This window comes from Saccopteryx bilineata, chromosome 4 (assembly GCF_036850765.1).
Source record: "Saccopteryx bilineata isolate mSacBil1 chromosome 4, mSacBil1_pri_phased_curated, whole genome shotgun sequence".
Taxonomy (NCBI): Eukaryota; Metazoa; Chordata; class Mammalia; order Chiroptera; family Emballonuridae; genus Saccopteryx; species Saccopteryx bilineata.
This window is the reverse complement of record NC_089493.1, coordinates 174,676,931-174,704,473: the sequence shown is the minus strand read 5'-3', so window position 1 is coordinate 174,704,473 and position 27,543 is coordinate 174,676,931. Positions and strand designations below refer to the sequence as shown.

General features: G+C 50.0%; 1 protein-coding gene and 1 non-coding gene across 8 annotated transcripts in view; one reads left to right on the top strand and one right to left on the bottom strand.

Moving 5' to 3' along the window:
• Positions 1-4,954: 4,954 nt before the first annotated feature.
• ARHGEF37 (Rho guanine nucleotide exchange factor 37) overlaps positions 4,955-27,543 on the bottom strand; it is a 43,418-nt gene continuing 20,829 nt past the window's right edge. For 6 of the 7 annotated variants that reach the window (XM_066272971.1, XM_066272973.1, XM_066272968.1 and 3 more), the window contains 10 exons: positions 25,883-26,030; positions 22,414-22,613; positions 20,935-21,065; positions 20,170-20,274; positions 17,926-18,036; positions 16,689-17,018; positions 13,914-14,042; positions 10,276-10,471; positions 8,718-8,875; positions 4,955-7,996 (listed from right to left, as the gene is read on the bottom strand). In XM_066272971.1, coding sequence (XP_066129068.1) covers positions 7,787-7,996; positions 8,718-8,875; positions 10,276-10,471; positions 13,914-14,042; positions 16,689-17,018; positions 17,926-18,036; positions 20,170-20,274; positions 20,935-21,065; positions 22,414-22,613; positions 25,883-26,030 — 1,718 coding nt within the window. In that variant the 3' untranslated portion in view covers positions 4,955-7,786. The remainder of the gene's footprint in view (positions 7,997-8,717; positions 8,876-10,275; positions 10,472-13,913; positions 14,043-16,688; positions 17,019-17,925; positions 18,037-20,169; positions 20,275-20,934; positions 21,066-22,413; positions 22,614-25,882; positions 26,031-27,543) is intronic. The other variant, XM_066272969.1, reaches the window with a different exon arrangement.
• LOC136337003 (U6 spliceosomal RNA) lies at positions 27,187-27,294 on the top strand. The gene has a single exon (XR_010731726.1). It is a non-coding gene; the product is annotated as a U6 spliceosomal RNA (small nuclear RNA).

Genomic DNA, 27,543 nt, shown 5'->3' with positions numbered 1-27,543 from the left:
CTGGGAAACTAGAGGGCAAAGGAGCCTGGGAAATGTAGTACAGAGCAGAGCAGAGCTGGGAAGGCCTGTGAGAATAAACAAGCAAATATCCACCCTCTGGAGATGTCAGATGCTCAGAAGGGGTGGCTGCAACTCCTATGCCCATGCTAGCAAGAAACCTGGGGTCCCCAAACTGCTGGGTCCCTTGGGAACACCCCAAGAGGCTGCTCCTGGCTGCAGGGTTCCAGCAGTGTTGGTGTGCCCGATTATTGCCTGAGTGCCTGCCCAGCATACCCAGGTGCAGGGGGCGGCACAAATCCTACAGCTGGAGAGAGGCAGGGGAATCTGAGTCACTGACACCCACAAGCATCGTCCTGGATGGGAAGACCTACCCATCTTGACCCAGCCGGTAGGACCAGTGATGTCCAAGCGGGGGCAGTCTCGGGAGATCTCTGGAGTGTGACAGACAAGTCCAGCTAGGCTGTCAGGAGCCAGGACCAGGGGCTTCACCTACCTCGGGGATGGCCAGGCCTTGTCACCATCCCAGAGAAAGGCCTTGCAAGCCTTTCTCCAAATGTCATGCCGTCTCTGCTAAAGTCCTCATAATAATGATAACTGTGTTTGCTGAGCACCAACGAGCCAGATGTGGAGCTAAGTGACTTTATATCAGTATCTCATTTTATGCCCAGCTTATAAAACCCATTTTATCCTCAAATGGGTTTTATAAGCTGGGCACTATGGAGATCCTCACGGATGAGTCAGAAAACATGGCGCACAATCTAATAAAAGCTTGAGACGACAACAGGTCATGGGAGCATACAAGGAAACGGTGCTCCCCAGAGATCTAGTGAAGGGAAAGGCGTGTTTGGTGAGGAAGGGAGACCCAGGAAGGCAAGTCACAGGAAATATGATACGAAACTGATTCTTCACGAGAGACCCTCTACCCAGGACAGTCAACCCCACTCAGGCAGAGGACACAAAGAGGGGACCTGTTGTTGCCCACACAAGCTCCACACGGAAGAGCTCATGTCAAATGAGGAAAACAAACAAAAGCCTGGTTTCTGGCTTCTCTCCAAAAGTCAGACTGTCTGGCAGCCCAGACCTTCATTCTGATGTGGCAACAGAGGTTGGAGCTAAGAAGCTGCTCCTTTAGACTGAGTGTGTGTGCTTGGGTCCAGCACAGTCGCCCCACTCCCTGAGGCCTTTCACCTGGTCCTCCAGTCTGATTTGCACCACCTGCCCAGCACCAGTGGGCATCTAGGTTTTGATTCCATGGTGCCTCCGGGGCCTCCCTCTGCTGAATTGTAGGGCTTTGCTGCCACCTGGTGGTCACAGTTTGCATGTTCCCTCATTGCATGGCTGGTATGCTCCTGAGGTGATACCGCTGTTTCATTCCAGCTCATTGTTTCATTGACTCCTCTCATCCACCCTGTGAGAACAGGAAGTGTACCCATTTTACAGATGAGAAAACAGAAAATGTAAGTTAGAAATGACCAATAAGCCCAACCAGGCCATGGTGCAGTGGATAGAGTGTCAGACACACGCAGACGACCCAGGTTTGAAATCTCGAGGTTGCCAGCTTGAGCAAGGGGTCACTGTATCTGCTGTAGCCCCCAGGCAAGGCACATATGAGAGAGCAATCAATGAACTAAGGTGTCACAACGAAGAATAGATGTTCCTCCTCTCTCTCCCTTCTGTCTGTCCCTATCTGTCCTTCTGTCTCTGTCACACACACACACACACACACACACACATTACCAATAAGAGAACAGATGAGCTCAGGGGAACACTTTGTAAAGTATGTGATTTTCTGACCACTATGCTGCACTCAAAATAATATTGAATGTAGCCTGACCAGGCGGTGGCACAGTGGATGGAGCGTCGGAGTGGGACACGGAGGACCCAGGTTTGAGACCCGGTGGTCGCCAGCTTGAGCACAGGCTCATCTGGATCGAGCAAGGCGTCACTCGGTCTGCTGTAGCCCCCCCCCCCCCAATCAGGGCACATATGGGAAAGCAGTCAATGAACAACTAAGGTGCCACAAGGAAGAATTGATGCTTCTCATCTTTCTCCATTCCTGTCTGTCTGTCCCTATCTGTCTCTCTGACTCTCTCTGTCTCTGTCACAATAAAAATAAAAAATAAAAAAAGGGAAAAAAATATTGAATGTAGACTGTATTTGAAAAAAAATAGACTGTTATAAGAAACACTTAGAAATAAAAAATAAATACATTTAAATAAAAAAGAAAACAAAGGAGCCAGGTTAAGGGAATAGATTGTTCAGGATCCTAGCTCCGTGTGACGTTACCAGGAGTGGAAACCGGCTCTTTCCTTACCCTTCATCTCTGCATTGCGTCTCTTCCTGCCACAACAGGCCCTGAAAGGACCCTCCCGCACTGCAGGTTGGTCCTGCCGAAGGGAGCCAGGGCCTCCGTGAGAGACGCCAGAACTCTACAGTGAGTACTACTGGGATGGGGGGGGGGGGGGGCAGGGAAGCCTGGGCATCTCATCAAACTTCTCATGCAGATAAGTGCATTTCCTACTGCCAAGGGTCAGGTGGGCCTGCAGCCTGGCCTGCGGTGGCGGTGGGGCAGAGGATAAAGCAGGTGTGGTCAACAGTTTTTGCCCCTGGGCCAGATTAGAAAGAAAACTTTTTTCACGGGCCAGCCGAAATATTAAAATTTAAAAATGTTAAATACAAACTCGATTCGTTTAAGTAAACAAAATTTTATTATGTAATTTGTTTATGAATAAATATAAGTAATTTAGTACAACAAATTAACAAAAAAACTAATGTGACGTGTTGAGGCGCTTTGCATCGCCTATTATTTTTTTAATATGTAGCTCTATACTTGTAGTAGCTATTCTTAACACAGCCTCCAAATGTAAATCATTCAATCTTTTTTTTTTTTTTTTTTTTTTTTTTTTTTTTAAAGAGGCAGAGATAGACAGGGACAGACAGACAGGAACGGAGATAGATGAGAAGCATCAATCATCAGTTTCTCGTTGCGCGTTGCGACTTCTTAGTTGTTCATTGATTGCTTTCTCACATGTGCCTTGACCGTGGGCCTTCAGCAGACCGAGTAACCCCCTGCTGGAGCTAGGGACCTTGGGTCCAAGCTGGTGAGCTGTTTGCTCAAGCCGGATGAGCCTGCGCTCAAGCTGGCAACCTCGGGGTCTTGAACCTGGGTCCTTCCGCATCCCAGTCCGACGCTCTATCCACTGCGCCACCACCTGGTCAGGCAAATCATTCAATCTTGATCTTCTTGTACTTTTATTTAGATTCATTAAAGAAAAAGTTTGTTCACAAATATAAGTTGAGCTGAAGATTACTAAATATTCCTTGGCAAGTTTTTTTAAATTTCCATATTTTACATTATTCAACTGCTTATAAAAATTGCACAGAGGAGTACAAAAGTTGTAAATCTTTATAATGGCATTTTTTAAAAAAAAATAAAGAAGTATCCCGAATCCATTCAACCAACTGTTGGAAGTTAACCCTAGATTAGTCACATGTGGAATTCCTTTGAGTGTATCACTATCTTCTTAAATACCTCAATTTCCAATACTCAAAGATGCTTCCACTTCTGAGTAGCTGAGATTTTAACTTTCATTGTTGTACAATGGTTAAATATCGTAGTTTATGTATAACGATTTAAAAGTACCACTTATTTCATTTCCACAGTGTGTCATGCGGAGAATATTAAAAATTTAATCGTGGGCCGCATAAACTCATTACATGGCCGGATCCAGCCCGCGGGCCTACCGTATGTTGGCCGTACCTGGGAAAGCATTGACCTGGAATGCTGAGGTCACCAGATCAAAACCCTGAGCTTGCCTGTTCAAAGCACCTATGAGAAGTAATTACGGCAAGTTGATGCTTCCCTCTCCTCCCTTCTGCCTCTCTCTTTCTCCTCGCTCTCTAAAAAATCAATAAAATTTAAAAAAATCTTAAAAAAAAAGCCTGGAAGTCCAGTTTACTCAGGCCAAGTCCCAGGCGCCTTTCACTCCCCTGCACTGCCTCCCAGATCTCAGAAGGCCTCTCTTTTCCCTTTTGTTTTCCACAATCCTACTAATCCCACAGGGCCCAGCACCTGCCCCGCCTCCTCCAAGAAGCCTCTGTGTCCACTTGAGCCCCTCACATCTCCCGCTTGTGTCCTGCCCCATTGTGCCAGGTACCTGCCTGATGCTTGTATGTCTTGGTGCTCCAGCTGGCTGGGAGAGTGCTCAGAAGCACGGCTTCTGTGTTCCCATCCTCTCGAGGACGTTTGTCTGAGCAACATGTATAGAATATCTATCATGTGAGGCACGTAACGCACTTAGGGAGATTCCAGGAAGAACCAGAGCATCTTGCATCCTAAAATACAACCCTGGGTGTGTCGCTCCTCTACTTCTAACCCTTCAGTGCCCCATACATGGCTCTCAGAACGAAAACCAAAGCTCCTTACCATGCCGACCACTCTAAACCACCTCTCACTGCACCCACCACCCCTACAGCATTTCAGCTTCCTGACAAATGGAGCCAGCTCTCACCTCTGGGCCTTTGCACATGCCCTCCCTTCCTCCTTCACTCAACCCTAGTGACCCATCAGGCCTCAGCTTGGATATCACCTCTCTCAGGAAGCCTTCCTAGCTGCCAAGCCTGAGTCAGGGCTGGACCCTCCCCTGGGCTCTGGGGGCACCTGTTACAGCCCCATCCTAACACTTACACTGCATGTAACAGACTGTCGACTTGTCTGTCTCTCTCACCAGCCAGCAGGCTTTGGGAGAACAGCACGCCCTCTAACTACCTGCTGTGTCCCCAGCAGCTAAGTCCAACTCCTGGAGGCACTGAAGGGGTGCTGTAGACACTCCTTAAATGAACACATGAACGAATGAGCTGCCGTTTTTATGTATGACAAGTGCCCACTGAACCAACGTCACACTAGGGCGTCAGACTAGCCAATGGTTAGAGCCACACAAATTCCAGAGACAAGTTCATCTTCAAAGTCCTTTATTCTCAGTAGTTCACATCAGTTATTCACCAAACTAGAGCTCACCATAGTAACCAAGAATCCACCCATCTTTCCTTTGACATTGTAATCTTGTCCTCACGTCCAAAACTGGGCTGCGGCCCAAAAGCTTAAAGAGGTCTCACCTCACTACAGGGAGCAAGGGCCAGCCCTATGAATCAGTCTTCAGCTCTTACAAGTTTTGTTCCGTTCACAGGCAAATACTTTAGCAAGTTCAAATAGTGAAATAAATGACACAGTGCAATGGTTCTAGGCATTTGCGGGGGGAAAGGCACATCACACAGAGTCCCCTGGAGAAAATTCGGGCTGTCCTCTGTCTTCTCAACATGCATTTTCTCACCCTTTAGTGAATTTTAATTTCATCCCCTGGTCCACAAGGAACCAAAACCCGTGTTCTACTGAATACAATTTTATTTTCCCTTCACAAGATTGATTTGGCTCCAAGTGTAATTTCAGTTCTCTCCCTTATGCCTACAAGAACATCCAATTTTGTGCAGGTCCCTTTTTAATGGCACTTAATAAATATACATTCTGGGACCTGACAGAACAGGCTGTCCTATTTCAAACCACCTCTAAAGCAGCTGCCTGTTCCAAACATCGGAGCTAGTACGGAGCTCAGATGGGGCCCGTCCTAGCTGACAGCTTGTGGCCGCTTCTGAGCCCGGGTCTCTCTCATCCACCATTGCCTATCTAGGGCAGAGCTTCCCCACCCAGGCCACACACGAAGGACCTGCAGAGCTTTCTGAGTTCCTGAGGCCTAGACCACTCCCCAGACCAATTACATCAGAATTCCCCGGCGGGGTCCTGCTGTCAGGCACGGTTGAAAGCTGCCCGGGGGGCGCCAGCAAGGGGCCACGTTAAGACACCCTGAGCCAGAGTTCCACAGCAAGCTCTCAGTAGGAACCACAGATGGATTTCTTATTTTATTATCTGTTCCCCTAGACTTCCTATCTGTATAAAAAAAAATCTGAGCAGGAAAGAGAAAGGAAAACGAGTTGAGAGCGCCATGCGAAGTGAATCGGGCTGGGAACAGATGGTGGGGACTGGGTTTCCCCTGGCGCGGAGCAATCTTCACGCTTCCGGAAGCGCGGAGGAGGTGATTACAGACTGTCTGACATAGGCATGGATGCATGTCTTTCTTAAAAGCCTTCAAAAGACCAGAGCTAACAGGTATAGGCACTACAGTTACAATAACATAGAGAAATTCTTGGAAATAAGTCTTCACTGTTACGTGTTTTTACAAATGCTCTAACGTGGGTCGGTCCCAGATTTTGTCATTTGTATTAAAGATCATGTGGGGTCACCTTTGTGTTCTTCTGTGAGTCTTGCCATTTATCTGAGCCCAAAGTGACATCTTAAGAGACGATTCAACAATGGCTGCACCCAAAACTGCCCCCAGCCGGTCTGTTTTTTTATTGAGGGGTTTCCATTTCCAGGTTCTAGAAAGGGATGAGAATAGGTTTGATCTCATCAAGGTTAAGAGTTTTGCTACCTAGTGTTGAAAGGCGCCTGCGGCAGACCCCGGCCGATGGGAAAGGGTGCCGCGTTGAGTAACACTGCCCGCGATGGGCACGGGAAGCGGCAGTGTGACCACTGATGCGGGCCCTACCCGACCACTTCCAGCGCGTCCCGCTACCGACGGCAACTTACATTCATATACACTTCGTGATTTGCAAGGAGCTTCCAAGTCCCAAGTCCTTAGCCTCCTGTCATTCTCACCACAACCCTTTCGGGATGGGGAAACTGAGGTTGGTCCTACATCCAAGTTCCCACAGCCAACTGACATCGTGTCACTGTTGCCTCCAGGCCCTCCTGAGACCACTCGGGCTTCCCCTGGTTCCCTTTCTTCTAGAACAGCGGTTCTCAACCTGTGGGTCGCGACCCGGCGGGGTTTGAACGACCAAAACACAGGGGTCGCCTAAAGCCATCGGAAATACACATGGCTTTAGGCGACCCCTGTGTTTTGGTCGTTGGACCCCCGCTGGGGTCGCGACCCACAGGTTGAGAACCGCTGTTCTAGAAGCAGGAATTCAAGCCAGTACCTAACCTCCCACACCCACCAGGCCTGTAAGCACCTGCTTCGCAGCTTCCTTTGTGATTTGCATATCCCTTTGTCCCCTAGCTCAGAGAACACAGTGTACAGACACTTGGCAACGGCTTCACACACCCATCTAATACACCCTCAATATCTCTTCCTTGGAACCAGCTCTGAATTCAACAACACACATTCCACAACTGTGACTTGGTCACACCCATGCCCAAGCCCAGGCGAGAGTTTCCTGGGAAGCTCCCAACTGTCCCGACAAGAGAAGGCTCTCAGGAGTTCACTGCCCAACACAGCTTGGCTCCCACGACTGGTGGGCTGTGGTGCCCCCTGGTGGCACAGGCCGGAAGTGAACTGTCAGGCCAGGCCGCTCTGGGCTTCCCCAGCGGCCCTCCCTGCTCCCACACTGCACACAGGTAACGTTCACCTGGGTGACCCACTCCATGGGCAGGCCCAGATGCAACACAAATCCCGATCACCTCGACCCACCACCTGGGTGTTGTGACTCCGGGCTGGAACCACCTCTTTCTGAAGACATCTGGAGTCGTTCTGGCTGGAGCCTTTCGTGCCCATAAGTACCAGGCCTGCTGCAAGGCCCGCCCACCTGCGCAGGCTGCCTTCTGGGTGCCCTTCACCCCAGCCTGGCCTCATCTCCCCTTCCACCTGGCCTGCTCTTGGCTTCTCTTCTCTCCTGGGGTCACAGCCTCTAATCTTCACCCGTCCAGTGGCAGCATGGGCCCGAGGAGAGCACCCTAGGAGGGCAGACTCCAGCCCCAGGGGGCGGGGCTCGGGGCTCCGGCCAGGAAGCTGGAAGGCACGTATCCCCGCTGTCCGTCCACTTCCACCAGGCTCCAGTCTGGGTTCCCCTTCTTGTCCTGGGCCTCCAGCACAGTCACCAGCTGGCCCACCTGCAGACTCACTTCGTGGCTGCTCCTGGCCGCAAAGGGGTACACTGCGACCACCTGGATCACACGGGGAACGACACAGACACCGTCAGGGCGGGAAGACAGACAGACCCAGCCCAGACAGGCTGCTCATCCCGCTCCCTCCCAGCCAGCCAGTGCCCGCTGGGCAGCCGCCTCCCTGCCACATCGTTTGGGCTAAAGACATTGGCTGCTGCTGCTGCTGCTGCCACCACGAACACCCACGACGTGGCGGGCCCTGTTCTAGCACTTCCCCTGGCTTTGATTTTCGTAATTCTGTGATTGTATTTTGCCCCATTTTTTTCAGATATTGACATTGAGACTCAGAAGTTCAGGAATTTATTCAAAATCACACTGGTAGTTCTTAACATGTTCACGAGGTTGTGCAAGCATCACTACTGTCTACTTCCAGACCATCTTCCTCACCCCAAAAAGAAACCTCACACCAGTGAGCGGTACTTCCAATCCCTCCCTCCCCCCAGTTCCTGCCGATCACTGATCTTTCTGTCTCTGCGACCTGCCTGTTCTGAACATTTCATATAAACACAATCAGGCAATAATAGCTTTCTGTGTCCAACTACATGTGACAGCCTAAATAGGCACTTCCTTTCTCCAAGTCCCACCCTGGCCAGGACACCAGTGCAGTCACCAATCAAGGCCCCCGTCTCACAGGATAGGGGCCCCTCCAGATGGGAGGAAAACCAAAGCCCCACTCCAGGTCGCTGTGGGGAGGCCACCCTCATTCTACTCCCAAACTCACCTGGGTCCTGGTTGGGATGGAGGGGACCGGGGCCGGGATGCGCTCTGGCGTTAGATGTCGGGCGTCCTCCCGAGGCCCTGCCTGCCCTCCAAGCTTCTCGTCACTGGAGACGATGTGGTACAGCTCCAGCTTCCCAGCCGGCACATACCCTCGATGTCCTACAGACATACACAGACATACAGGACGTTACCTGGCTACAGGCCACCTTCGTCCTCCCTCTCATGATGGAGGAAATCCCTACCACGCATGGAGGTCAGTGCCTCCCACACCGCTTCTCAGCACAAGGGGCCTGGAAGGGGCAGGTGGGAGCCTCATGGCCTCCCCGCCTCGCACTCTCTGGCCACCTCCTGCTTGCATGCCCCAGTGACAGGGAACCCACGAAGAGAAGTCCTTCCCCGGTCTGGGATGAGAACCACCTTCCAGGGCAGGAACCCGGGCCCCCTCCTCCTGAAGGGGCAGCCCTGGGCAAGGCGGCTGCCTCCCTCCAGGACAGCAAGGGCCCTTCCTCTTCTCCCAGTGCCCCAGTCCCTTCTCTTGTAGCAGCTACCCCAGGGCTGTCCCGGCCACTGTCATTACGAATGGCCACCACTTCCCGAGAGCACACTGGGTGCAGAAGCGGTATTATCTAGTTTTCACACCAAGTCTCCGTTTTACTGCTGAGCCAACCAGTTAAAAGGGGCTCTGACTTCTCCAGGACCGTGCAGTCAGGTAAGCGCCTGAGCTGGGACCCGCGCCTGTCCTTGTGACCCCAGGGCCTTGCTATAATCCCCGTTCACCTCTTTTCAGCTTGAATCATGGACTGCCCTTTAATGATTTCTGCTGGGTTTATACCATTTTCTTAGTTTTTTCATAGACCCACTTTTTAAAATTTAGTCTTATACTGTACAATAGTATGAATGAAATCATGGGTTTATGTACCAGTTATATTTTTTCTAATACACATTAATATTCATAAGTAACCATTGTAATAAACTGCCTGATGGGGGAAAACTGTCCATAGATGCCCTCGTGATAATCCTGTGTAACCCTCATCCTGGGGGTCCTATGGTCCCATGTCTTCTTTGGAAGATACCCCACTGGTCCATCTCCTCCTGTGTTCATGGCGCCACCTGCCTCCTGCCCGGTTACACTGGGGTACCCAGACCTGAGTGTCACACCCTACAAACATAACCAGTGCAGAGGGAACCGGATAGCACCTCCGTCGTTCTGGACACCAGATGCCTGTCCATGCAGCCGGGACCCAGACATCCCTTCTCTGTGTAGCTCTGTCTCTCAGGGTGATGCTGAAGCCCTGTCCACCCCAGTGGTCTGTGAGGTCCCCAAGGGGCCCTTGTCTTCCTTGCATAGCACACAGTAGGTGCTTGGTAACAGATGCTGCTTCGGAAGACTGAAGTGCTCTTGTTAGCATTTCACGCACCACACGAAGCCGCACATTTTCCCCTGGGCTCATCCCCACTTGGCTTTGCACAGCCAGTGTCTCAAGTGTACCTGTGTCCTCCCACTAGCTGTTGGGTGGTTTTCCCAGAGGGAGGAGGAGGGCCCGTGGAGTTCCACATACCCCCAGTGTCCACCAGCCAGCGGCTGCTGTTGCCTTTGGTGTCCTTGTTTTGAAGAAGGGCCACGATTTGGCCCCGCGGCAAAGTCAGGTCCAGAGTCCCAGCCCCACTGATGTTGCTTGTCACCTGGTACAGCTTTCCCGGGCCATACTTGCTCAGGAGAGCCTGCACCTGGCGCTCAGCCCCTGGAAGGAGTGGCTGGGGAGAGGAGGGTCAGAGACAGACAGATAGGTGCTTGAGTTAGCATGTCAAAGCTGGGGCCACCATCTGCCCAACAGTCCCCTGACTCACAGACGACTGGAGCAGATGAAAAACTCGTGCAATTAGTATCCAAAGGCAGCTCATCTAATTTAACCTCTAAAATCCCTCCCACGTCTAAACCTCTGGGGTTTTCTAAAATTCTAATTCAGGTTCTGAAATCACTCAGTTATAGAACTCCAGGGTTGAGCTCTCAATTCTGCCCATAGCACCGAGCTAAGTTAAGCCCCAGGGAGATGCCTTGCACAGGTCTTTCAACCTCATTAGATTCTGAGCTCCATGCGGGCACCAGGCCTCACTCATCGGGCATCTTAGCCAGCACACGGCTGACAGAGGTAGACACAGGAACAAAGAGAGTGCTGTCTTTTACTCCCTGAATTTTCAGTCCACAGGTATTTATTGAGCACCTGCTGTTTACAAGGTGCACTAAGCCTTGTGAATGGTGTAGAGACACAGGACAGAGCTTTGCCCCGATGGAAACTGCCACCTAGCTGGGGAGAATGGTTCAGCTCATCCAAAAATTTCCTAGGCAGACCTCTGTCTTTTTCTTCACTGCTTCTAGCAAAAGTATCAACAAGAAGGGACTAGGGGTGACTGTCCCCTTTTTGTAAAACAAAGAAGAAACTAAAAATGTTGAATATAGATTGACTATATATTATTCTTTTTCTCTTAATATATATATTATACATACACAGTATATACATGTATTTATGATATATTCACCATATTTGCATGGTTGGCTATTTCTGGGTGGGAAGGTGCTAGGTGTAGACAGACAGAGGTGCCCTTCAGGGACATTCGGGCACAGACCCTACCATTACCCATACTCCAATGGGCTCCCTGAGTCAGGATCAACTAATGTTTCAATCAGGCCCCAAAATGGCAGTGTAGAGATGGGGCAGCTGTTTCTCAGACTGGCAGTGTTAACATGAGTATAAAGTCAGTGAGGCAGCAAACACTGGCCTTCCTTCAAGTCTGGCGGCCCCTGCCTGTGCGGAGGACAGCAGCATGCCCCGATGGGCCTCCTCACTTCTTTGGGTTCTGTACCCTTAGCCAAACAAGCCAGCAATTTATAGGAGGAGGAGTGTGTGTGTGTGTGTGTGTGTGTGTGTGCGCGTGGTGGTGGCGGCGGTGGTGGTGGTGGTGGTGGTGGTGGGATGGGGAGAGGTGGGGAAGGGGCGTCTCTTCCCACCAACTTTCAACACACACAGGGATTATTATGTTCCTATTGCTTTCTTCTTTTTGTTTTTCCAAGTCTTCTCCTTTGTGTGTGATCAGCACAGATTTCTTTTCCAATAAGAAAGCAGAAAGAGGGAGGAGGTTCCCTGACTCACCGGAGAGGCTGCTCTGCTCTGCCTTTTCTGCACACTTCCGCTCCCCAAGTCGCAGGGCCTGTGTCTCACACCTGCCACGAGACCTCTGCTGGGGCTGCCTCACAGTGGGGGAGGAGGTGGGGACAGCTGTGGGCCCAGGAGTGTCAGCCCCAAACGCTTGCAGGGGACACACATCTCTGATGGTCTTTGACGGTCTCTGCCCTCTGGACAGGTACGAGGGCTGCCTATGTCTGTGCAGGGCGCTGGGCTGCTTTACTTGTTTCTCCGTGTCTCTGGGCCCCGTTCTTCCTTCTGGGGAACCTCGGGGCTGTCTCCTGACCCTGAGTTCACATCTCACGTGTGACTGAATACACAGCATCCATTTTCTTAAGCCCTGGGATTCCCCTTTTCCTTGGGCTACTTCAGCTCCTTGTAAAACATACACTACACTACCTGGGTCTGTTCTTCAAGGGAACTCCCTTTCCTTACGTTTGAAAGAATCATACTTCACCAAAAAACGCACTCAGTCATCCAAAGTCCTATAAACCATTATGGAGCTGAAATACTGTCTCCTACAACAAAAAATTCCACGGCACACATACTTCATTATAAAATTAGTCACAGGGATAGAATGAACAGCACAGGGATTATACTTAATAATATTGTAATAACTTTGCACAGTGACAGACGATCTTAACCATGGTGATTATATCATAAGGTATATCGATCTCGACTATACCTGAAACTAATATAATATTGTATGTCAACTATACTTTAATTAAAAAAAATTTTTTTTTAAATTTTATTTATTCATTTTAGAGAGGAGAGACAGAGAGACAGAAGGGGGAGAGGAGCTGTAAGCATCAACTCCCATATGTGCCTTGACCAGGCAAGCCCAGGGTTTCGAACCGGCGACCTCAGCATTTCCAGGTCGACGGTTTATCCACTGCGCCACCACAGGTCAGGCAATATACTTTAATTTTTTTAAAATTCCATTGCAAAAATATAAATACCGTATTTCCCCATGTATAAGACACACCTTTTCCCAAAAAAATGTGGGGTCTAAAAACTGGGTGTGTCTTATACAGTGGTTGTAGAGTTTTATACTTTCATTTCCCCTTTTTTGCGCTTGTTTTTATGCTCATTGTTGAAGACAGTGATTTGTCATCAGACACAGATGAGGGCAAGCTAATGGATGGGAGTTTTGACAGTGACGAGGAGTTGTATGAATTTTATGATGAATAAAACTTGAGTTCAATAACTTTATGTAATACTTTTTTTCCCCCAAATTTCAGGCCCCAAAATTAAAGTGCGTCTTATACATGGGTAAACACGACAACTTCTTATTCATCCAAAATGCTGATACTTGAAGCAGGTTCAATGAGAAAACAGAAATTTTGATTAAAAAAATGTGAAGAAGTTCCAGATTTTTGGATGTTAAATGCTACTTTCTCATATTATGCCTATTTTCACTTAATATTAAAAGATCTGGGTTTTCTTATTCTTTTTTTTTTTTTTTACAGAGACAGAGAGAGAGAGTCAGAGTGAGGGATAGACAGGGACAGACAGACAGGATCGGAGAGATGAGAAGCATCAATCAATAGTTTTTCATTGCGCATTGTGACACCTTAGTTGTTCATTGATTGCTTTCTCATATGTGCCTTGACCATGGGCCTTCAGCGGACCGAGTAACCCCTTGCTTGAGCCAGTGACCTTGGGTCCAAGCTGGTGAATTTTTGCTCAAACCAGATGAGCCCAAGCTCAAGCTGGCGACCTCGGGGTCTCGAACCTGGGTCCTCGGCATCCCAGTCCTATGCTCCATCCACTGTGCCATCGCCTGGTCAGGCGGTTTTCTTATTCTTGACTCAAGAGTTCTGTTCTGTTCTGGTGCTTACTAGCCACGAAGAGCCTATGTGTATGAGAGGGTGAGACCCCCCTCAGCTCTCAGAGAGAAAGGAGAGAGGGAAAAGGAGAGTGTTTCCATGGGGAACAGAAAACACTGAAAACAAAGGGGAGAGGCCATAGGGGAGTGAGCCTCACCTCACGGGCAGGTGAGAAGGGTTACTCACTTGTACACTGGGAGGTGGCAGCACTTTCTCGAAGTCCTCTTGAAAGGAGCGCAGCTGGTGACTGGCCTGGCCCAGTGCGTCCTCCACCAGCTTCCTGAAGGCCAGCTCGGGGAGGCGGTGGTGGGGGAGCTGGGAAGGGACAGCACTGTCAGCCGCACAGAAGCCCCAGGTGTGTCAGGATGAGCCTTTGTGTCCTGGTCAGCTGTAGTTTGTATCTGCCTACTGCCCTGCTTTCCTTTGAGGCAGCGTCCTTCTCTGGGGGCCCAGCAGAACTGCAGAACTGCCCATCATGGTGAACCGGCAGCCATGGCGTCTCTTCGCCTAGCCACCATGATCAGCCCAAGGACTGGACAATGGACCGGAACAGGGCCGGCCGGAATCTTCCCATCAGATTTGGGACGTGAAGGCTGGGAACGGAGGGCTGTTCCTCCTTTGGATTCTGAGATGTAAGGGTAAGTGCTTGGAACTGCGTGCAGGGAAAGGCCTGCTTGGGAATAAAGCCGATCCGGAGAGGGAGACAGAGCTAGCAATAAAGTCAAGCCCAACATCACCTGCACTGAACGCAGCCAAGCCTCAGGCTTGCACCCCTCATGGCCTCCCAGTTAGGCAAGATAATACATTCTTCTTTATGTCTAACCTGGCTTGGAACCCAAGGAGCTCTGAACACGCTCTGTCCAGAGACTCTGACCCTGTTAGGAATCTTCTGCCCTCTCATCAGACAACCTAGGGGTGAGTGAGACCCTAGACCTAACAGAGACATGTCCTCTCTGCAGGTCACCAAACTCGGAGGTCTTGATTCTGATTTATTATTATTATTATTTAAAAAAAAAATTTTTTTTTGTATTTTTCTGAAGCTGGAAACGGGGAGAGACAGTCAGACAGACTCCCGCATGCGCCCGACCAGGATCCACCTGGCATGCCCACCAGGGGCGAGGCTCTGCCCACCAGGGGGCTATGCTCTGCCCCTCCAGGGCGTCGCTCTGTTGCAACCAGAGTCACTCTAGCGCCTGGGGCAGAGGCCAAGGAGCCATCCCCAGCGCCCGGGCCATCTTTGCTCCAATGGAGCCTCAGCTGCGGGAGGGGAAGAGAGTGACAGAGAGGAAGGAGAGGGGGAGGGGTGGAGAAGCAGATGGGCGCTTCTCCTGTGTGCCCTGGCCGGGAATCGAACCTGGGACTTCTGCACACCAGGCCGACGCTCCACCACTGAGCCAACCAGCCAGGGCCATTGGTTCTGATTTAAAGCCTACCTCCCCCCTCCCCAGAAAAACTGAAGTCCTACCATGCTGGTCTTTCCCAGACTCCACAGGGTGAGCCCGGGAGAATGGGCCATGGGACAGAGACAGAGAAGCTGGCATCAATCACTGACAGGCCCTCGTTCTACATCACAGGACCAGCCAAGAAATGCCCTCTTTCCGCTTTTAGGAAGTTGACCTCCCCTACTGGCATCTGTGACTGTCCTGGCCTAAACACCAGGCGGCTGGCAGCCCTGGAGGGAACACTGGAGGGGGTGGGGGGAGGCTGAAAAGATCACCTAATCAGATTGGTTTGGGCCTAATTCAATTCAGAAAGAGTATCTGAGGTAGAACTATGCACTCGATCGATACTGTGAGGGCTGAGAAAAGAAGGGAAGCCCCTAGTTCCAGGCCCCCCCCCCCCCCCGCAATGAGAAACAGCTTCCTCCATCACTCCAGCAGGAGGCAGGCTCTGAGACACACTCAGCAGAAGCACACCCTAAGGGCTGCTGGAGTCGCGAGGATGAGGAGATAGGCTCTCCCTCCGGGGGGCCAGGGTTTCTGAGAGCTTCAGAGGACAGACTTGCTCATCTGCCACACATTTGGGGAGTTCTTGCCACATGTCAGATTCTGTGTAAGGCATGGGGGACGATGGGGAGGGGCACCCAGACCAAGGAGGGAGTCTGTGCGAATGGACCAGAAGTGGCGCACTGGAAGTGGAGGCCACCGGTGTAGAGTGGGACTTTGGGCTGGAAAAGTACCGAAGAGGGATTTTCCTGCAGGGAACTAGCTGGGGAAAGCTGAGCTGGGGAACATGAAGCACAGGACACAGCCTATGGCGTGTAGAGGAGTCTTTCCTATATCGACCTTAGTCTTCTAAATTCCAAAACCACAGCCTGCACTTGGAGGTTGCTCCAGCCCTTGTCGTGGCCTACTTATGCTTTTGGCAGATTGCTGCTTTTACAGGCTACTGAGCCCAGGCTCTAGAGTTGCACTGTCATGGTTCACATCCCACCAATAGCTGTGTGGCCTTGGGAAAACTGCTTAACCTCTCTGTGCCTCAGCATCCGTTTGAATATGGACTTTCTCCATAGGGCTGTTTGAGGAGTGAGATAGCGCATGGAAGGTACACAGTAAGTGCTCACAAGGAGGCGGCTACTAGAAGTGACAGGAACAGGAACGGGAACACCAGCTGGACACACAGACTCCTAATTTTGTAGAGAGGACCTTGTCTCTGCCACCAACACCTAATCCATTGCTGGGAACAGCCCCCAGGTCTGCTAATTTCCCAGCAGAGCCTCCTCTGCTTCTGACTTGCAGAGCCTGGGAATGGCCCGGAGCCCCAGTTCTAGCCTTGCTTTCATGGTCTGACTCTACTAACGGAAGGAGAGCAGGCATGAGAGAGACCCAGAAGGCCCCCACGGCCTCCTCCTAGGCTCCTGATGGCCTGTTTGAAAGGCCTCACTTCCCTCCCTGCCCCTGAAGGGGCTGCAAGGCCCTGCCCCAGTACTACCCAGCGGCGCCCCAGTCCCAGAGGCCTTACCTGGGCCAAGCTGCCCTCTGCCGTCTGCAGCACCTGCTTTGCAAGGTCCCCCTGGAGAGCCATGAACGTGCGCAGGATCTGGCCCAGCCACTGCACGGCCAGCTGGTTAAACTGTGGGAGCTCGGCCACCAGCAGGGAGTTGAGTGCCTGGTACGTGTGCCGGGCCTCCTCCTCCTCGTAGGTCACGCTGCCCACCTCCAGCAGCTTCTCTTCCAGCCGCTCAAAGTCCAGCAGTTTGTGCAGACGCTTATTGATCAGGTTCTGAGGGCCAGCCAGGGCTCTGGCCAGGCTGCAGAGCGGCTGCCACACCAGGCCTTCTAGCCGCTGCTTCTGTGGGGAGAGGCGGCTCGGGAGTCTGGGCAAGAGGTGGCAGCGGGTGGGCACCCAGAATGGGGGCTTCGAAGGCAGGCAGGCCTGGGCTTGTCCCATCCCCACTGACTAGCTGTGACCTCTAGCATGTTACCTAACCTTTCTGGGCCTCAGTGTGCCCATCTGAAAAACTGGGACAGTGCAGGGAACGAGATGAGCAGAGCGCCTGGAACAGAATAGGTATTTAATATGTCACTTCTTGGCCTGACCTGTGGTGGCGCAGTGGATAAAGCGTCAACCTGGAATGCTGAGGTCGCCGGTTCAAAACACTGGGCTTGCCTGGTCAAGGCACATATAGGAGTTGATGCTTCCTGCTCCTCCCCCCTTGTCTCTCTCTATCTATCCCCCCCTCTCTCTCCCCTCTCTCTCTAATAAAAATGAATAAATAAAATCGAAAAAAGTAAATAAATAAATAAAAATTTAATATGTCACTTCTTAGTAGCATTACTGTGCACAGATGTTGTAAAAGATTTTGTATAGAGTGGTGGTCAAAAGCATAGATCTTGGGGCTCAGATCCAAGCTTGCTACTGACCATCTGAGTCACAAAGGCAGTCACCCCTCTGAACCTCAGCTCTCATCTGCAGAATGGGGCTATTAATATTCTCTACCCTGTACACATGTTGTAAGGATTAAATGAGGTGAAGAATGTGAAGGGCTTAGCTCAGTGCCTGGCAGACAGCGAGGCTCAGTAAACATCAGCTGGGGCTATTTTTATCGGTAAAACACACTAATAATAATCTCTGCCTGCTGACTACCCAGCGTGGTTATGATGCGATGTTTGTGTGAAGGACCTGACATCTGAATATTATCCTTATAGGTTCTGTTGCCTGCCCAACAAAGGAAGAGGAAGGGAGAAATTTCACTCACAAACTCAGGGAAAGCCTGGAGCTGCAGGTCTCTGGCCAGGTTGCGGTACTGCGCCACGGGCCCTCCGGGCGTGTCCAGGTCACAGTCCTGTGGCCGGAAGCGGAGGAAAGCCTGGAGCAGGGTGAATGAGAGACAGAAACTCAGGGCCCATCATGACCACGTCACATCTGCATCTCCCTCCACCATCGCCCTGAAGAGGGTGGTCAGGCTGTCTGCACATCCCCGGTGACAGGGAAGCACACAGTTATCCTTGGACAATTGGGTTGGTTAGAAAGTTCTCCCTAGGCCCTGGCCGGTTGGCTCAGCAGTAGAGCGTCGGCCTGGCGTGTAGGGGACCCGGGTTCGATTCCTGGCCAGGGTACATAGGAGAAGCGCCCATTTGCTTCTCCAACCCCCCCCCCCTTCCTCTCTGTCTCTCTCTTCCCCTCCTGCAGCGAGGCTCCATTGGAGCAAAGATGGCCCAGGCGCTGGGGATGGCTCCTTGGCCTCTGCCCCAGGCGCTAGAGTGGCTCTGGTCGCAGCAGAGCGACGCCCCGGAGGGGCAGAGCATTGCCCCCTGGTGGGCAGAGCGTCGCCCCTGGTGGGCGTGCCGGGTGGATCCCGGTCAGGTGCATGCGGGAGTCTGTCTGACTGTCTCTCCCCGTTTCCAGCTTCAGAAAAATAAAAAAAAATAAAAAAAAAAGAAAGAAAAAAAAGAGAAAGTTCTCCCTAGACTAAGCCAAGATCTTTCTCCCAAGTCCAGCGCTTCCCAGACTTCACATGTCTGCATTCTTCCCTTGTGATTTTTCTGCCACATCCATATTCCACATGTTCTGGTAATACTTTTTTTTTTAAATCTACTAAGTGTTTCTATTTAAATCAATGCATTAAATTAAAAAACAAAACACAGCCTTATGATGCTACCAAAAAGGGAAAACCAGCAATAATTGCCATAAATAGGCATGTAAGAATCAGTGCTATAAAAACAAACCAAGTTATTCGGTTCTGTCTGGATGTCATTGCCCACTGAAGGCTCCCCGCCTTAGTTTGGCTCAGTCTGTGTGAAAAACAGGCCAGGACAAGAGGCTTTTCCTGGGCCCAGAGGATTAACAGGGAATCACGTTGTCCCTGTGTGACTCCAGGTCAACACTGTGTCCATCATGTAAGTCCTGCGTCTAAGGAAAGGCAGTCTGAAAGCTTCCACATACTCGTCCAACTCTGTGAAGCCAGCCGTGTCTCTCACAGCCCCTGGCTTCTCTCCCTCCATTCCTTCTCATGACATGACTTTGAGTGTTTTCCCCATCACATACATCTCCCTGTGCTGCTCAGATCCTTCCGCTGGGGGGACCCGGATGGAGGAGGAGCAAGCAGGGAGATCTGCCCATGCCGAGGAGTGTGAAACCACCACCGCCCTCCTCGTATGTACTTTCGATACTGCCCCCCCAAGCCCCGTTATCCAGAGCTCATTACTGTGTGATTGTGCTGGCTTGTGCAAACGGACATGACTGAGAACAAAGACCACGTATCAAAGGGACATAATGGATGGAATGAGTCAGCATCGATGACAAGAATTGGGGGGGGGGAGGTTGGCACAAGGAAAGGGACATGCTGTTCCTGTGGGCTGAATTCAGTGGATAGAAATCCATTTCCATTTCCTGAAAGGCATTAACATTTTTATTTAATTAGCTGCTCACATGGACACGTCATAAGATTTCATCTAAAAGTCAGAACTCCCAGTTTTCTTTTTTTCCTTAAAATAAAAACTGGCTGCACTGGACCCCTAAGTCAAGTAATAACTACCCCTTTAGATTTTACTCATTCATTCAAGTCCCATATATTATTACATATTTACTTAACTACCCAAAAAGTCTCATGAACAGACATAGGCTTTGCACACAGGTGCACTCCATTCAGTAAAGTTACCTGCTTGGCTCCTTTAAACACTTGAGTTTGTCACCTCTGCTTTGGGTACCGGTCTGGCAGCGTCCTTCTGAGGGCTCTGACCCCAGTGAATTTTTACCCTGCCCAGTGGGAACCCCAAGCCCTGAGAGCTCAATGGGTTCAGGAGCTGCCCCAGTCCGATGACCTGTGGGCTGAGGACTGCTTGCCCATGGGCTCTCTTCCAGCCTGCAGCCCGCCGTGGGATGACCTCTTCCATTTGGTCCTGTAGCTGGTACCTTTGCCAGCTTGTCAGATAGGCTCTGTCTGCCTTCTGCCCAGGGAACCCAACCCAGCCCCACCAATTATTAATGGCAGGAGCCTCACCCCCAGATTGTCCAGGTAAGCAGCCATGTTGTTCTTCAGCTCAGTCACACACAGCGACACCCAGTGGAACCTCTCTTCTAAGTCATCAAACTCCTTGTCTTCTGTCTGAGAGTAAAGTTATGCTTGTGAGGGCCAAGAATATCCACATGGGGGCAGCGTACACCAAGCACCTGCGTCTCCAAGTCTCTACTGGGGACCTGCCCATCAGAGCCAGTTCCTCTAGTTCCAAAGCTGAGTGGGACAGTTAGAGGCAGTGAGTGCAGCTTGGTGGCTTTGTATTCAGACTATAGAATCAGACACACAAGTATGAGTCCTGGTTCACTTGCTTCCAAGCTGTGTGACTTTGTGCAAGTGTTTTACCCTCTCTGAGCCTTTCATCTGCAAAATGGGGGGGGGGGGTAATAGGAACACCCACTTCATTGGGTGGATTGAGTAATGCCTCGTTCAGAGTAAGTACTCAATCAGTCTGAGCTACTACTGGTAGCCATCAAAGCAGGTTCTGTGCCCAGACCCAGAGATCCGCTTTCCGATCTGTGTGAAGAGGTCCAGAGAGAGTGGCACAAGGTGCAGTGGAGAAAGCTCTACCCAGGCTCCACACAGTCAAGTGGGATGCCAACTCTACCTATCCTGGGAAGTCATGTACCTCCCTTAGCCTCAGTTTCCTCATCTCTGAAAGCAGTCTAAGCCCCCTGCCCCACCCACTGCATAGTCTTGCTTGCCCCTTGGGATGGGGGCGATGTGACCCTTCCCCCTGCCCATGCTCACCCTGGGCACGAGCCCCGCCTCCTGCTTCAGCAGCTGGCTCAGCCGGGTGGTCTTCTTGGAGAGGGTGTGTGTGTTGATGCGGGCCAGCCGCTCCCGAAGGGTGAGCTGCTCCACCTTGGTGTACTTGGAGGCTGAGAGGGAGGGCATGGGGATGGTGGCCAACCCAGGGAAGCAAGCACCCAACATTGCTAGCTAGGCACCTGACTGGACCCTCTTCTCAAACATCAGGGCACACCCACTAGAATGGTGGTGAGTCAGGGAAGACAAGCGCAGGGCTGAGCCCTCACTCTGAGGTGGGAGCCCTGGTTGAACAGCCTGCTTGACTTTGACAAATCACCACTTCTTGGGTCTCAGTTTCCTCATATGTAAATGAGGCCAGCCAGCTCATGGGATTGCTGGGAGGATCACATAAGATGATGGTCAGAATCTGCTTTCTAAAGAGGAACCCAAGTGAGAGGTGATTGCCTGAGGTCCCCTCAGTCACTGTTACCTAGCCAAACTGGGACCATACTTCCCCACTCCTGGCTCAGAGCTTTCTACTGATTGCCTGACTCCAGGCCCAAGTTTGAAACCTGGCTCTGTTCCTTACCAACTCTGTGGCCTGGAACAAATGACCAGAGCTTTCAGTTTACCCAACTGTGAAAAAAGACTAGTAATGCCAACCTCAGAGGGCCATTGTAAGGATCAAACAAGATAATAAATGAAAAACATGCCCTAGTTAACCCTTAGTAAACATTAGCTAAGTTATTGTTATTGACTGTCTCAGCAGTGCAAATGAGTTCCTCTCTCCTTAGGATACTGCTTCATTTTTCAAACCTTTCTGTTTTAACAAAGTGAGAGCCAGGATCCCCACTTACTCCCGCCCCTGCCCAGGAATATACATAGCCCTTTGCCACAACCCCCACACCCCAGTATTCATTTCTCCTCCACAGTAGAGCAGCCATGTGGTATGAATGGGATTGATCTCACTTCAGTACAGAAAGGGGGTAAGTGGTATAAACCAATCCATATAATCCCATCCCCCTGGTCACAGTGATTGGCTAAAAGAAGGGTCCATAACTCAGGCCAAAGCCAATCAGTTCATGTCATTCCCCTAAACATAGTGATTGGTTCAGGGTGAGCACATGACCCAAGAGGGTCCTATCAGAGTGAAGCTCCAGTTCAATTTTTTTTGGCCCTATCTTTATCTTGGAGGATAGGGTATACAGATGAGCATCTTGGGACAGCAACAGCCATTTACTACTATGAAGGAGACCAGCCTGAAGATGAAGGTGACACACATTAAAAGAACAGAGACAAGAGAATTATAGGGAAACTGAGCCAGCACCTTGGTCAAACCCTACCTAAAGACCACTCACCTCTGGACTTGTGCTTCCAGGAGCTACTACATGCCCTTTATTGGTGAAGCCAATGTGAGATGAGTGTTTTATAACTGGAAGTGTGCTCACTGATGGATCCTCTAATTGCCCAAGTCCTTACCCACTTCCTTGCGCCTCTTGTACTCATTGATGTTGGTGTTCACATCCTGGAGGGCAGAGGTCGCCCTCTGGAGGACCGGATAGGCACTGGCATCAGGGAGTGTGTTCTCCAGAATTTTCTGCAGCAGCAAAGGGTACTTGGTAATCCTCTGTAGAGGGATGACCAGTAAGAAACTGAGGCCTGAGGGCCCAGCCTGTGGCCTGAGGGAGAAGGCTGGTATTAGGTAGGTAAAGCCTACCCTTGGGGGCACCAGGGGACCTGGGCTTCTAGTTCCAGTGCTGCCATTGAACTCATTCCTTCTGTGGTTCTGTTTCCTCATCTGTAATTTGTGGGGTCTAGAAGTTAAGATGGGTGCTGCTAGTTCTCACTTTACCCCCTTTCTGGGCCTTGGTTTCCCATCTGTACCAACCCCAATGGTCAGTTTTCTGCCCTCAGCTTACTCATTCACTCAACAGCAAACACAGATGACCACTCTCTCTTCATCAAAACACCTTCTTTTGGCCCTCCATGCTCCTCTTACTCCGCAGGCCACTCTTTTGGCCAACTCAGCTGGCCTCGCTCCAATGCTCTGGAGCCTCCTCTCCCCTCTCTCCACCCACCCTTACGGACCTCATTTACTTCTATGGCTTTACACACATCTGAAACCCAGATCGTCACTTTCAACCTCTGTCTGGAGCTCCAGACTCATGGTCAACCGCCTACTCATCATCTCTACTTGGAGATGTCCCAAGCACAACTCTCTATATTGGACAGCCACATATTTAATTTAATAAAATGGTTCTGGTGCTTCAAAAAAGAAAAACTTTAAAAATTACTAGAGCTTAATGTGTAGAGATATATTTGAAGTATTGCAGGGAAAAAATCATAACATCTGTATTTTCCTTTAAATAGTTTAACATAAAAATAGATGAAGTCAACAGCAAAAGATTAACATTGGTTCATTTCAGGTGGCGGGTGTGTGAGTGTTCATTACATTTTTCTATTTTTCTATAGGTTTGAAATTTTCCATTAAAAAAAAAAAGTAAAAGACAAAACACAGGAACTAATAGTGTTGAGGTCTCTTCCAGATATACTAGGTTATGAATGACTGATGATTTCCCCAACCCCGTTCTTGATGATGGCTGGTGCTTACAGCATGAGTGCCCAAGTCAATGGCATCTGGGACATTTAGGATATCTCCAACAGTATTTCCTTGACTGTGACCTGTAGCCCTCAGCCCTGGCTTATGGGAAACTTATGGAGGGGATGACGTCAGAGTAATGGCGGAGTAGGAAGCGATACCGATAAATCTCCCCCAAAACTCAACAAGATCTTCAACCAGAAACAGAAAAACCTATCCTTGGAAACTTATGAGGGTTCCCAACCTCGATATCCAAGCATGCCTCTCCATGAAGACTCACAATTGCTGCTCAGGACCATCCTCTGGCCCCTCTCTATGGTACCCTAGCTTCTTGCTCTTTTTCCTAAGGAAAATCTCCAGCCCAAATGGCCAGGAAAGATCAACCATGAAGCTAAAAATAGAGCAGGCAGGAGCCCCCTCATGAGCTGCGGGGAGGGGAGACACAGGGCTAGGACCAAAGCATCAGGACACACCTACGCTGGCCATCTGCACTCACCAAGGGTTTCCTCGTGCTTGGCTGACCATGGGCAGGGGAGGTGAAAACGACTGCCAGGTATTGGCAAAACTCTGTCCTCTGGGCTTACTTTCCGTAGGAAAGGGCCAACTGCCTCATGGAGACAAATGTCACCTCACAAATCAGAGGGCAGAGGGTCTTCAAAGAGATGATCACATCTCTTCTCCACAATCATCAAGGAGTCACTATGGAGTTACAGCAGCCTCTAACATGTATGGCCTTTCCAAGATGATTTGGAGAAAAGTCTATATGCAGCCTTTCAGATAGGCAACAGAAATGACAAAATAATATCCAGAGCTGGTGACTGTGAGGGAACAGGCCCTCTTGGTGGCAGTACCAATTGGTAAGGTTCCATTAGAAAGGAGTTGGCAGGATGCAAAATGTACAAACCCTTGTTCTATTCATCCTACTCCAGTAATCTACCCACAGAAAGTTCAGCTCAAGTAAGAAAGGAAGAAGTTATTCAGGAACCATATTTATGACAGTAACAACTCAAATATCTACCTACAGGGTAATGGTTAAATAAACCATAAACCTGTCCTGGAAAGAACTTTATGCAGCTATTGAAAAGTACATATTTGAATTTGCTTGTTCCTACATAAAGGAATTGTGCAAAGACCCATAACACTTTTTTTATATATTTTTCTGAAGTGAGAAGTGGGGAGGCAGAGAAACAGACTCCCACATGTGCCTGACTGGGATCCACCTGGCATGCCCACCAGGGAATATTGCTCTGCCCATCTAAGCGTTGCTCTGTTGCAATTGGAGCCATTCTAGCACCTGAGGCAGAGGCCATGGAGCCATCTTCAGCACCAAGGGCCAACTTTGCTCCAATGGAGCCTTGGCTGTGGGAGGGGAAGAGAGAGACAGAGAGAAAGTAGAGGGGATGGGTGGAGAAGCAAATGGGTGCTTCTCCTGTGTGCCCTGGCCGGGAATCAAACCTGGGACTTCCACATGCCAGGCTGACGCTCTACCACTGAACTAGCCAGCCAGGGCCATAACAGTTTTTTTAAGAGGTTACCTTAACTTTGGGTATAGGAGTTATAATTGAATGGAAAAAGAGGCAGGATTGGGAAGATTTTTTTTTTTTTTTTACTATATAAATGTGTATATTGTAAAGATTTTGAACCATGTGGCTGTTACCCATTCCAAATTTCAATTAAACAAAAATCTGTTCTCTACATATCTCTACCTGGAGCTTCCACCCACTGGCGTCAGCCCTGGTTATGATGCCACCTGGGCAGTTCTGATCCCTTTCCATGGGGCAGGACTTCAGCCATCTGTAGAGAGGCCCCGCCAGGTGAGGCACACCTGCTCTCCAGCACTGTCGCTTACAGCACGTGGTCCCCTCCCCTCTCACCGCCCTTCCTACTGGTAGTCGTGAAAGCTGTTCACCAAACGTTCCTGCTTTTCCACTTCTGGGCACATGGCAGGGTGGCACACCCTGGCCTCCTGGCGGCTGGATGAAGCTACAGGATCAGTTCTGGCCCACGACTCACGAGCAGTGAGGGATACCATTTTCAAGTTGGAGCACTCGGCCACCAGTGTTCAATCCTCCGGGCTCTCTTTCCCCTTGCCACAATTTCTGGCAATATTCCAGACAGTGGCTGCTGTCAGCTTGGGTCCCAAAGTGAAGATGATGCAAAGAGCCCCAAGACACCCCACAATGAGCCAAAGGAAGGTATACACCTTTGAAGCCACTGAGAGTTGGGAGCTGTTTGTTTCTGCAGCCTAGCCTGGCCTAGCCTGACAGAGCTGTGTGAGCAGCACTAAGGGGGGAGGGGACCTTGGGGTGCATGCGGCAGGAACACATGCTCACTGGTCCCTGTACTCACACCACGGCCTCAATGATGCCCTGGATCTGGCGCTGCAGCTCTGGCTCCCTCCGGTACGACTCCACCAGCAGCAAGGCCTGGTCATAGTTGGCACAGTAGACCTTATAGACTCGCTCCAGTGCCTCTTGGAACTCCAGGAATAAATTACCTGACAGTGCGAAAGCAACAAGGAGTTCACAAAGGCATGTCTGTATGACCCCCTGCTTGGGACAGGGAGGTTGTGAGTGAAACAACTGCTGGCTCAACCAACTTTGTCACCTTGGCCAAGTTACCTGGTGTTCCTGAGTTTCTGTTTTAGTTCCATAAGTTTGCTGTTAGGGTCAGGTGACAGACGGTATAGAGCTCAGGCTGACTCCCTGTGAGTACTCAATGAATGCTAGCTATAATTAGAGCAATCACATCTCTGGTGCTCGTATTTGTCCAGTGCTTTACAGTTGTCAAGGTGCACTCATATCTTTACGATTACTGTGTGTGCCAAGTACACCATTAACACTGAGTTTGCAAAGACACGCTGTAACACAGCCCAGGAAGTGACAGGCATGGCGGGGCTCTGGACTGAGGGAGAACAAGAGCCATATTTCCAGTCAACCCTTTCCCAGCTGTGTAACCTGGGGCAAGCCTTTGACTCCTGGAACCCTCTATTTCCCACCTATAGATTGGAATAATTATAGTACTACCTCCAAGTGGTTTTTTTTCTTATGAGGATTAAATGAAATAATGCATATAAAACATGTGACACAAACTTCACTCACCAAAAATTTACCAACTGCTTATTTATTGACTATATGCTAAGCACTCTTCTAAGCTGTAGGAACTAGAACAAAGCCCCTGTTTTGTGGGGCGTATTTTCTTGTGGGGGAGACAGACGATAAATAAATATAATACATATGCCAGGTAGTAATGAGTATCATGAACCAAGATAAAGCCAGAAAAACAGAGAGTAGTAGTAGATCTGTTTAGGGAAGGCTTCTATGAAGAATGTTCACCAGAGACCAGAAGCACCCCGCCCTGAGAATGTCTAGGAGAACAGCGTCTGGGCTTAGGGAAGGACAAATACAGATGCCTGGAGGCAGGGGAGTGCTTAGATGCGGGTAACAGTAAGAAGGCAGCTATGGCTATACTGGAACGAGCAAGGCTGCAACTGTGAGACAATAAACAGGAAGCTGAAGCCAGATCCTGGAGAGCTTTGCAGGAAGTAAGGTGAACACGGTGTTAGGATTTTATTCTAACAATGGCAGGATGCAACTGGAGGGTTTTGAGCACAGGTGACATGATCTGGTTTCTATTTTAAAAGGATCACTCTGGTGCTTAATTTCAGCAACACAGACACTAAAGTTAGAACACTGTAGAGAAGATTAGCATGGCCCTTGCATATGAACGACATGCAAATTGGTGAAGCGTTCCATATTTTTAAACCATAAACCTATAAGCTTGGTTATTTGTAGGGAGAGATGGGACAGGGTGGAAAGGATGAAGGGATGGGATGGGGTGGTGGATATAGGAGGGAAGCGTGCTTTGATGAAAATACCTTCCTGTATAGCTCTGACTCTTGGAACCATGGTAATGTTTCACATATTCCCAGTGTGTGTGTGTGTGTGTGTGTGTGTGTGTGTAAAATATACAAGCATATATTATATATAAGTAATTAAGACCAACCAGAA